This window comes from Crotalus tigris, unplaced genomic scaffold, assembly GCF_016545835.1.
Source record: "Crotalus tigris isolate CLP2741 ecotype Arizona unplaced genomic scaffold, ASM1654583v1 scf7180000017683.1919423, whole genome shotgun sequence".
NCBI classification, from domain to species: Eukaryota; Metazoa; Chordata; class Lepidosauria; order Squamata; family Viperidae; genus Crotalus; species Crotalus tigris.
In genome coordinates this window covers 992410-1004140 of record NW_024096563.1, presented here as the reverse complement: position 1 = coordinate 1004140, position 11731 = coordinate 992410, and the positions used below count along the sequence as shown (strand labels likewise).

The window sequence follows — 11731 nt, the reverse complement described above, 5'->3', positions numbered from 1 at the left end:
ATTAATAAGGATTTGGAGAACTGTTTATTAACATGGGGCATTGCAGCAGACAAATGCAAATAAGATGGTAGTAAGCATTGGTTTTCAGCTAAATCAAACGAAAAGATCAGGAATGATTTTTCCATTAAAGGTAACAAATCTCGGCTACTTCTATTAAAAAGGCTGAGAGGAAGATACAAAAACCTCTAAGCAACGCAGAGAAATATTAAGGAATCTTTAATTAACCCACTTTCCAACTGAAGGCTTCCGAATGAAATTCATTATATAATTCAAAAATTTCCCTCAGATTTACAAACTTAATAACAGCAAGTATCAAATGCAACATTTATTATCTATAATTATTACCCTTAAAGTGCAGTCAATATACATTTCTAAAATCTAAAAATAAACCTGATTTTTAAAAAAATATTTTAAAAATTCACAGCTATACACAAAATACAACTAGAACAGCGAAGTACCCCCAGCTCGTATCACCACAAACATTCATTTCTGAACTATTGTATAATTGACCCAAAAGGTTTCCAATTGTCTATCATCTCTCTAAAAGTGTGTTTTAAAAGTCTGTTTAAATGATATTAAAATCATATTTACTGTATCTATCTACCTTTCCTGTAGCATATTTTTCATTCCATGATTTGATTGTTGATTCTGATTTGAGGTCTACTTATATAGCAGATTTTCTTCACAGAAGATGGAAGGCATTTGTGCCTAATGAAAAATGTATAAAGGCGCACACCCCAGATACTTCATGGCAACTTCTGTAATCAACACATATTATTCAGCAAATGGGTTAGACTGAAGTCAAACAAAATCTTCTAAGAAAGGAATAATGAATTGCTTCTGCAAGGTTATGAAGAAAACTGCATGGGAGTTGAGCCGGATTTTAGGACGTCTTTACTTTCTTACAATCACAGAAATTGCTAGCAGACTTCAGATCCTTCGGTTATCACAAGAAATATAAATTGAGATTATATAGGAGGGAAATTGCATTAGGAACTCCAAAACACTCCATGTTGTACTTGTGCATTTCATTACTTTCTGTTCTGCCTTACCCTTTTCACCCTAACCCACTCCATCCGCTTCCTTGGCAAACTGAGCTTAATTCTGAGTGACAGTTTAGGAATCAAAGGCTAAGAGTAAGAGACAGAGAGCCCTCGCCTGCTACAAGGATTACTCAACTGTCACATGAAAGGACTAAAAAAATTTAAAATGTACTGTATTCCTCTGTAGTGGCGATGCGGAAAACTGTTGTATTTTGAGGAGTTTAGTGGCATATTTTGATTTCTCCTTCATATTAATGTATTTATTTAACATAGGGCATAAAGTACATGAATAGCAGCAGTAAAGACGTATGGAAAGAACACATAATATGATACACATAAGATGGAGATGGGTGGTCAATTTTGCAAGATATGACAGATTCAAGAAGAGATTCCTTCATATTAAGAAAAGTCTAGACCAGGGGTGTCCAATCTAAAGACCTGTGGAATTCAACTCCCAGAATTCCCCAACTAGCTAGATGGGGAATTTTGGGAGTTGACGTTCAGAGTCTTAAAAGTTGCCAAGATTGGACACCTCTGGTCTAGAAGTTCAGAGCTCATTCTGAGCAAATGTGCTTTTTTTTTTAACTTTTGAATATTGCATAAAGGCGAAGAGGGGCTGTAGAATCTTCACATAGTGCAAAGATTTCTTTTTAATCTGTGAATATCTCACTTTTGAGTTATGTGCCATCTGGTCAAGGTCAGGTCTCGCAGCCTTGTGACTACAGAAACAGAGCAATGAAGCCACGGTGCCAGCTTTTAACAAAAACTCTAGTACTGGCTTTTAAGTTGGGAGCTTCTGCAGAAAGCCTAGCACTGGGTGCTGTGGGGCATCTGTGCTGTTGTTATTAAGGAGGTCGTGACAGCTTTTAAGAGATTTCGGTATCATCTTGCTTGGCCGGTGTGCTTTTTATGTTAAGTTTTTAAATTTGTTTGCTTCACAATAAAACTTAAAAATCTCTTTTTCATTGCTGTGCTCAGTCTCTGGATCCAGAACCACCAATTTCCTGGGCACCTGATCCCTGCCCTGACACTTGACAAAACTTATCCTCATCCACTGCCACAGCAGTTTCAATGATGGTCATCCTAAACACCTTAAATGTTAAAGTGTCATGTTAATATTTTTGCTATAATATTCTGCAAATAATCTTAAGATCCTGATGGAATCCAGGAAGGCTGTAATTAAGAGGGGAAAAACATCCATCTTACAATTTTCCTGGTTAAATATCACCATGAATTTTTCCCTCCCACTTGCATTCTCAGATATTTCATTATTAGTTTAGGATATCTAGGAATTTAGGATAGCTAGGAATTAGCATCCCTAGAAGCACTGTTAAAATTCTGCCCCTGCTCACAGATTTATTTATTAACAATCCCAGCATTGACTGGTACTATTTTGCTTGCCCATTTATGAATTACAGGAAGAAACAACATCAGGGATCCAGTAACTGCAACCAGAAAGAACAGCCATAGGAACACACGATCAAGCACCTGAGCTATAAATTGCCAGTCCTCCACAACCTAAAAAAAAATAAAAAATAAAAATTCAGTAACTTTCCTTAAGCATTCGGATCTACCAGTATCTGAGTTTAGTTCTAGAAAATAACAAAGCAGGCAGAGGCAACAATATACCTATATAAAAGCCATAACATAATAAATAGAAGGGATACAAATCAGAAGTAAATAAACCATCTTTATAATAGGTATTCCCTACTGTAGGTTTTACTTATTACTGAATAATATTAATTACTAAAACTGAATTTCATCAGGGAATGAAAAATTCTCAGTATATTTTAAAATACCTGTGCTTATTAAGGCTATTTTTTAGGCTTGAATCATACTTTATACACAAACTGGAAAAAATGGATCATGGACAAACATGTGTCAGCGATATAAATTGTTTAACTTTTTTTGCATGCTATGGATCCAAAATTTTCACTATCTTGATCCAAAACAATAGATCCAAGTTATTCATATGATACCTATCACTGAGATCATAGTAAAATACAATAAAAGCTCTTTGGCGATTTAGATGTTGTAAGTTGCCCCCGAAGGAATTGTTTCCATCAGCATAACTAAGATTCCCCTTCCTCTCAAAAGACATCCAAACACAGCACAGCATCTAAAAACCATCAGATTAAGGTTCTCATAGAAGAGAGTATCAGTAGCTCAGGACTGAACTGTGGAGTCTATGATACTCTCTGAGATTATTTTCTTGCAGACGTTTCATGGGCCAACAAGATTACCACATCAATGCAAGATGTTCACCATCAGAGCACCATCAACATCATCATTGATGATGCTACCTAGTTGGGTAATGAAATGTCCACAAGCGAACCACCAAGCTCAGAGAACACCCAGGGCTCCAGATTAAGGTTCTACTGCATAACTTTGTGTATTTCCCTTTCTAACGATCAACTCAACCAGTGAATTGCAACACAACTAGAACACACACCTCATGTACTTCATTCTCTTTGACAATGTGTCTTATAATGTACCGGACAGAATTTAAGGCTGCTTCTAAAGTATTCCTAGGTTCCTCAGATCCCTGGGTGTCCATGGTGTCTTCTTCCTTTGGTACTGAGTACCTATCGACGTGACCTCTCATACAAAGCAGTTTGGGAAGTTTGCGAAGAAATATTTTGCGGACCCACGGTGCCATCGCGTTGTGCGTCGATGAGGATCGATGATGAACATTAATAGCAAAGACAGTTATTACTATAGATAAGGTCACAAAAATCATGGTGAAGACCAAGTACTCGCCAATCAGTGGTATGACCTTAGAAGAAGATGGGATAATTTCTTCTATAACTAGAAGGAAGACGGTGAGTGAGACCAGAACGGAAGTGCAGAGAGAGATTTTCTCTCCTTCGTAGGCAGGGAGATAGAAGACAAGGACGGTTAAGAAAGACAGCCCTATGCATGGAACAATGAGGAAGAGCGTATAAAAGAGAGGCAAGCGCCTAATTATAAATGAGTAGGTAATAAAGGGGTACCAGCAGCTTCCGTCAGTTCTGTTCCTTCTGATACCCGTTGCGGTTACTATTTCCCATTCTCCATTGTCAAAGAAATCTCTTTTGTCTACTTCTTCATCCACAAGCATTATATCCACCTGAGAACCATCGTATGTCCACGAGCCAAACTTCATGGAGCAGTTCTGGAGGTCAAATGGAAAGTAAGTGACGTCAATGGTGCAAGAGCTTTTAAAGTTCGCGGGTGGGGTCCAAACAATAGTGCCATCGTGTTTCACTATGGCCTTTGTAGATGTCCCTTCAAAATGACCATCTGCACTGAAAGAATATCAGCAAAGGGTTATGAAAGGTGCAAGATATGGTTTTCCACAAAAAACTAAGTTTACTTTTTCCAGTGCAATTTTTTTTTTTTCAAATTGTATAACCCTGCTTAATCCTTTACAGGCAAAAAATTGAGTTAGATGACCCCTGTAAGATATGGTCCAGCCACAATTAAAATTATTAATGTTGAACAAACAGATAGGGGTTAATGAATACTATCATGATAATTTATTTTGAATTATGGTCACACGATCCTCTTTGAAAGGAACAGCTGAATCTTTTTTGCAGACATACCCGCCCTTCTGTAAAAACTCTCTGCTCCAATAGATAAAAAATAAAACCAAATATCTGAATGAGGCGCTGCACTTCTTTACATGAGCTCCTCAAATGAGGATCCAATTATCTTCTACTGCTGCTCTGAATTCAGTCTCTTGGGAATCTGCACAGCATCATTTCTGCTGCTTCTTGTTCATTTTTTCCAGAAAGTAACGTAGTCTACAAGTGAAGGTAGGATATTAAGGGGAACGCTCCCGATTCTTAATTCCCTCTGGGTAAGAACTCTCTGCAATCATGGGAGTCGTCCTCCTTGGAAAATTGGGAGATTGAAGGAGACAACAAACTCTTTTATTTCATTACCTGCCCAGGGCTTTTCAACCTGGTTTTCCGCATTTTCTTGGGCTCAAGTCTATATGGCTGATCTGCCCTTTTAATATATTTTAAAAACTGAAATCTTACTTATCGTATAAAACAATGTCTGGAATCCATAGTGAAGCTGAAGGGACACGGATAGATGTTATTCCAGCATAGTCCTTAGGATCCCACTTCAGTTTTACATCAACCCATTCCTGCAAAGGAATACAGACTTATCTTCAATTTTATCTTGAACCTGAAACAGCTCCAAAAGCAACAATTGAAATGTTTACTATGTTACTATGAGGAGTGGCTACCTTGCTTCAAAACATATTTGTTTGTAATTTTTGTTTGTTACTTTTGATAAACTTACTAGACTCATGTTCATTTGCCCAGGAACGTTTTATGGTTTTAATATTTCTGGAAGATCCATCTCTCTGCTTAAAATTCCTTGCCGATTTACTATAAATCATTCAGGATCGATAGGGAATCCTGATCTATCTTTTTCCACTGTATCTTCCATGCTGATATAACCCAAGGGCATGAATCATCAATCCACCGACATTATGAAGAAACCCACTCAAAACATTTTCAAGAAGGACTCACCTGCTTCAGCCAAACATTTGTGGTCATCAACTGATTTTTTTCATCCTATTGGAGGAAAAGTGTATTAAATATAATCAAAGGTTTTCGACCAGACCCTTTGGAAAGCCAATAGAATAGACTCTCTTGAATAAAGTCTAATTCTATTGGCTTTCAAAAGCCAATAGGAATTGTTCAGGCTGTCTCTGCCCTGGTGAGCATGCCAAAAATCCCATTCTGCAAACGGTGCTGCACCAGTTGAGTAGTCCTCGACTTACGACCGGTTGAGTAGTCCACAACTTACGACCGGTTGGGGGTCGTGGCATTAAAAAGATTGAGAACCACTGGTCTATTCTATTGGCTTTCAAAAGCTAATAGAATAAAAGGGAGTAGCACAACTAAGGAAAAGGGGGGAAAAAAGGGCGGACTGCGTTGTTTGGCGACCCCTGTGAAATGGTCGTTCGACCCCAAATGGGATCCTGACCCACAGGTTGAGAACTACTGGTTTAGAAGGTAAGAGCCAGAAAGTGCTTTAGCATCTCAGCTGAACCTTGGGAAGACTTCTGGTAGCTTCTCCCTCCTAAATAGGTGTTTCCTTTCCAATGTGCCCCTTGAAGGCATAATGAAATAGCAGAAGCAGCTGACACTTGAATTTCATTCCCCCAATAATTGTTAGGCATCAACAACCAGACTCACACTTGTAGAGTTCAAACAGGCTACTTTATTGTTCTAGATTCCACAGGAATCCCCCTGGACTGGCAGCTTTTGCCTGTGAAAGACTAGATAAGACTCAAAGGCACTGGAGAGAGGAGGTGTCACACCTTGCCCTATTATTTTTACTTAGAGTCCATCCTAACTTCCCACTTGAGATCTCCTCCCCACTGGGATGACTGCTCTCCAACAATAGTGGAACAATCCAATGGCTGTAAGGCATACAGAGCACCAAAAATATTATCATTGCTATTACTAGTAGGAATATTTTTACATTAGTTAAAAGAAAAGACACAGAATCTTTTTAATGTCTTACAGACTTAGAGGTACATGTTTTTGTTTTTTTTTTAATATTCACCTGATGTTGTAAACCATGTTGGTAGTCTGTCTATCACACTTAATATGTCCTCTGATTAAACAAAGTGGTTATTTAGGGTGGGGATGGGAGAGAAATTTCTGTCTTCACTTGCCCTGGAATCATATTACTACTATGTGCAAGCAATTTCATCTACATCTTAAGCATAAAGTATGCTTAAGTAAGGCCTTATTATGTTTCAGAAACATGGCAAAAACTCTATCAAACAGGCAACATATGTCTCCAGAGTGATTAAATTTTAAAATATATCAATTTCCTAACATACCACATCTACCAACTGGGAAATTGCAAGACCAAATTTTACTTTGATGGTATCATTCAAGTGCTCGACTGGACGAACCCATCGTTCATAGTCTTCAAATAAATGTTTAAATAAACGGTCTTCACTTTTAGCAATAAAAGAAGGTTCAGATGTACCTGCACAAAGGATGACAATAAAGTTTTATATTTAAAAATGCCAGAGACAATATTTAATATTAAGTCATGTAATTGGCCTTATCACAATAGAGGAAGTTTGGCATAAGGTTAAGCATTACAGAAAGCCGCAGTTCCCTTCTGTTTAAATACATGGAATACAAGAACAGATCGGTATTCTGCAGATTTAGCTTTTGACATTGACAATAAAATATTGGATGGTAATGCACTAAAAATGTAAAACATAAATGAGAGACCTATCTCCAAGTTATGTTTTACTGGAGAGGAAACAGTATTATGCTTAAGTTACCATCCCAGAAGCCAGTGGTAGATCGAAGATGAAGAGTTAAGGATGAAAAAAGCAAAAATTATGGAAGCATGAGTTTTCTACTTATTTATAGTTCGATTAGTCTATAGATTTATTGGTTTGAATACAAATCGACAATTTATGTAAATAGATATGTAAATCAGGCAGAGCATTCAGGCTCCATGCTGAAAGTTAGGCTGTTAGATTTCATTTTGGATGGTATTGAACAGTAATTTTCAGTATCAATAACACTGTATTGCCCTTCTTCTACTTAAAAAAACTTAATTTGTTTTCACTGCAATTGCCAACATATTTCACATTTGAAAGTTCATTTCTGGAGAACTAAAAATGACAGTCATTGCTTTCTCTATTTTATTGAAAATATTACAAGGAATAGAAAGGGGATATTTATGTGTACAAGGGCGCCCAAAGCTAATAAATTGCATTGCCTAGCATTTTGTGAGAAGTATCTAAGATATTGTTACTTTTATTACCCAGTACTGTATTTTTGTACCTTAAATATCATGAAATCATTTAATACTATTTATATTTAGCTAAAAATGTATTTTAGTAGGATCTGCATGTAATATGCTTAGAATTCCATTCTAAACTTAGCCTGTGAGCTCATATTTTAAAATGGAACAATTCAAAGACACTTTAAAATTGTTTAATGAAGAACAAAGAAACCATTTCGAATTTACTAGCATGCTGAATCACCCATATTTTACTTCAATACTTATTCTGGCACTTTAATGTATAAAATGCTATTCTCAAACTCATTAGATGATGTCCGTTGATAATTAACTTCTAGGGATATGCAAATCATTTAAAACTGCCCAACTTCTTTTGCTGAAAAAAAAAAATGAAATAAAATGGCTACACACGTGCAGAAGATAGCTAACAACAATTCTGAAGCAGCAACTCCGTGAAAAGATGTGGTTCATGCATTGCAGAGTGCCTCTTTTGGAAGATTTGAACAGCCCTATTTTCGGGTTACTGAAGCAGAGAAAATCCTGCCATCCCTATTCTGTGGCTAAACAGGGACTTGGGTCCTGGCACCTAAGACTATGCTTTCTGCTGATGAAACACAAAGGTTCCATTAATTATAGTAATATAAGCCTATTTTTTTAATCTCAGTGAGGAAACAGTGATTCAAACTGTTTAAAACGGTGGTTCTCAACCTTTCTAATGCCGCGACCCCATAATACAGTTCCCCATGTTGTGGTGACCCCCAACCACTTATACATCACCGGGTGCCAGGGGCGTGGCCAAAGAAAAGGGGGAAAAAACGGCGGACAGCCTTGTTTGGCGACCCCCGTGAAATGGTCATTCGACCCCAAATGGGGTCCCGACCCATAGGTTGAGAACCACTGGTTTAAAAGAACAACACTTGTTCTGATTACACAAGGCAGCTGTCCTGTTCACAAAATGTGGTTCTTGATTATTGCTTTTAGAAATAATTCTATTACAATTCACCATTTGCTTGGGTTGTATTTTTAAAAACTGATTATGTGCCATTAAGTCGGGATTGTCTCTTAGCAAGCACAAGAGATGGATTTACTCCAAGAGAATCTGTCCCCAACCTGGTTCTTCAGGTCTTCCAATGGTGTAGCCATCATGGCAGTAACTGAGTCATTAGATTAATTTTATGTCAATAAGCTTGGATGTTCTCTAGCTGTACCACAAAGTTTCTTCATTTGATTTCACAATCTAAAAGAAATGGTTCAGATTAGTTTTTTTTCTTATACGATCTGTCACAGAAGGAAGATGACTGAAGAATCCCCCTTGCAGCTATTAGGACTCAAAACACCTATAGGATTTCTATTTTTACTACATTTAAACACCACACCTGGGAACATTCTTATTTGAATAAAATTGTTTCTTGCCTTCAACTTCAATGTATCAAAGAAGGAACTGTTTTAGTGAGAAAAACAATGGCCATAGAATAGTAGAAGAGGGCAATGAAATTGCAGGTATCCAGAATGGGAATAACCAAGTGTATGTGAATAAGTACTGCATTGGCATTCTCAGTTTCTTCTGAAAAAAACAAAACAAAAACCACAAACTGCACATCTGTTTAACCTGGATCTATCAAAAATCCTTTTCATTACATACAGAGAAAAGCTCTTAAAGACATTCTGCTAACTTGTACTTCTATTCTACACATCCAGAGTTACAAAAATAATATCTAAACCTTCAATCCTTCTTCAAGTCAGGTTGAAAATATCTGTCTCCCCAAGACAAAAATATGTCCCTGCGGTCTTAACCATTAAATTCTCTACCACAAAAGCTCTTTATCAAGTGACAACCCTTGGTAAAAACAGAAAACTCCTTTTCTATTTCGGCCACAGCAAAATAAGGGAGAAAAGATGAACTCTTTCGAGGGCTTCTGAAAAACTGGAAAGAGCAACAGTTGGCAGATGTCTATCTAAAGACAGAATGGGAATAAGAATCAGACCCTCTTTTGGTTTACAAAAAAGTATTTTGTTCATCCTGGGCAAATCATTTGTTATTGCTTGAATGAATGAATGAACACTTTGCTAAATCCTGCCTTCAAGATATGGGTTTTTTCCCCTCTTCCTTCTCACCAATGCAGCACATTGGACTGTAGCAAACCCATTCCTGCCCTTCAGTTAACCACTGCAGTTATTAATGTTTGAATCTGCACTTCTAGATAAAGTCTTCCAGATGCAGACACAAAGTCTTACAAAAACAGATTACAGTGTCTCTTAGGAAAGGCTGGATAGATCAGGTTGCAATTTTTTGTCATCAGATAAGGACAGTAATCCTGCAATACGACAGCAGAATAAGGCTGTAATAATACACCCCCCCCCCCCACCTTAGCCCACTTACAGAGGCATCAGCCTCAGGGAAATAACAATAGAAGTTGCTTTCCAAATAGAGAAACCCAGAATGGAAATAGGAAAAAGCAGCCAGTATATAGTACTACATATATATCCTTTTATTTTACTTATTATGAAATGTATTTGCCGCCCCCTCATATCCAACAGCTATGTATATAAGTATGGATGGATGAACCAGATATAGAGAGGGAGAGAGAGATATAGACAGACAGAAGGCAAACAGACATAGAGAGCGAGAAATATAGATAGATAGACAGATAGACAGACAGACGGACGATGAACTGACAGATGGATAGATATATAGCCAGGAAGATAGAAGATATATATATATATCTTGCATCTATGCACATACAAATCTAGGCATTTGCACACTCATGCACTCTCCCCTCCAACCCCTCCCTGCAGCAATGAATTTGCACGCCCATGCACACCTGCCTCAACCCCCCCATCCACCTCAGGGTTACTTCGTGAGGGGAAGCAGTTTATAAACACTTTTAATAAATATATCCAACATCCCCGCCCATGCAAAGCCCCCACAGCCAGCAGACAGGCTGCTTTTAGAGTTTCTACTTCATGCAGCAAAACTCCTGCGCAATAGTTGGGACCCTATTCGCTTTCCCCCCCCCCGCAATATAAATTCCTATTAATTTGGACGGACAGTCCCGGGCTGGCTGGCTGGCTCTTCTTCCCCCGATATAACTGCCCCTTCGCGAGCATCTCCTGCGTGGTTCTTCTTGGACTAAGCGGGCCAGGCGCCTGGCGCGCGTCTCGGGCGCTGAGGCATTCACACGAGCGCGGGGCTGCACGCGTGTCTCCGCGTTTACCCAGAGAACGGGCTCCGGAGGCTCCGTGGCTGGCGGAGAGGAGGAGGAGCAGGAGGGGAGCCTCGGCCATGGCCCCGAGCGGCGAAAGCGGCCGCGGGACGTGGAGCGAGCCGCGGAGCCGCTTCTCCTCAGCCGCGCCTCAGCCGGGAAAGCCCGGCGGTCTCCGCTCAGCCGCCCAAGCCCCGCCCCGGGGCGTGGCTAGAAAGGGCGGGAAAGCCGCGAGGCCGCTCGCCACAGTTGGGATTGGCCTACAACTCCCAGCAGCCTCGCAGCTCCATTCTCAGCGAGGGGCTGATGGGAGTTGTAGGCTCCCTCCGTTGTACTGGCGAAGGTGCTGCCCTGAAGTAGGTAGGGCCAAGTTTCAGCAAACTCAAAACTTTGCTCCACAACGGTCAAACTCGTAAGCCTACCTCACAGGGTTGTTGTGAGGAGTGTCAAAGAAAGCTAGGACACACAGAGTAGCAACTCAGTTATCTATAAAATAATAATGGTGGAATAAAAACTTTTATAAATAAATACACGGATGCATTTATAAATAAATAAAACTGATGAATTATTTCCTCAATTACTCTTTTTTAGGTGGGTTGAGAGCTTAGGTTTTGCATTTTACTTGGAGAGGCTAGATGGAACACAATGTTTAGTGTTTTGAGGGTGCTGAAAAAAAAAGATTTTACAACTGGTCCTCAAACT

General features: G+C 39.0%; 1 protein-coding gene across 4 annotated transcripts; it reads right to left on the bottom strand.

The window, feature by feature from the left end:
- Window positions 1-5: 5 nt before the first annotated feature.
- Window positions 6-11440, bottom strand: CHRNA5 (cholinergic receptor nicotinic alpha 5 subunit). Of its 4 annotated transcripts, XM_039337583.1 has the most exons (7): window positions 11042-11178; window positions 8937-9063; window positions 6898-7049; window positions 5570-5614; window positions 5069-5178; window positions 3496-4330; window positions 6-2561 (listed from the first exon to the last, which is right to left on the bottom strand). In XM_039337583.1, exons 4-7 carry the CDS (start codon window positions 5594-5596, stop codon window positions 2400-2402), a joined length of 1134 nt encoding a protein of 377 aa, XP_039193517.1. In that variant the 5' UTR covers window positions 5597-5614; window positions 6898-7049; window positions 8937-9063; window positions 11042-11178; the 3' UTR covers window positions 6-2399. The 4 variants fall into 4 exon arrangements, with proteins under 4 accessions (XP_039193517.1, XP_039193515.1, XP_039193516.1 ...); XM_039337581.1 differs by lacking the exon at window positions 8937-9063 and having other exon boundaries at window positions 11042-11438; XM_039337582.1 differs by lacking the exon at window positions 11042-11178 and having other exon boundaries at window positions 8937-10110.
- Window positions 11441-11731: the final 291 nt, after the last annotated feature.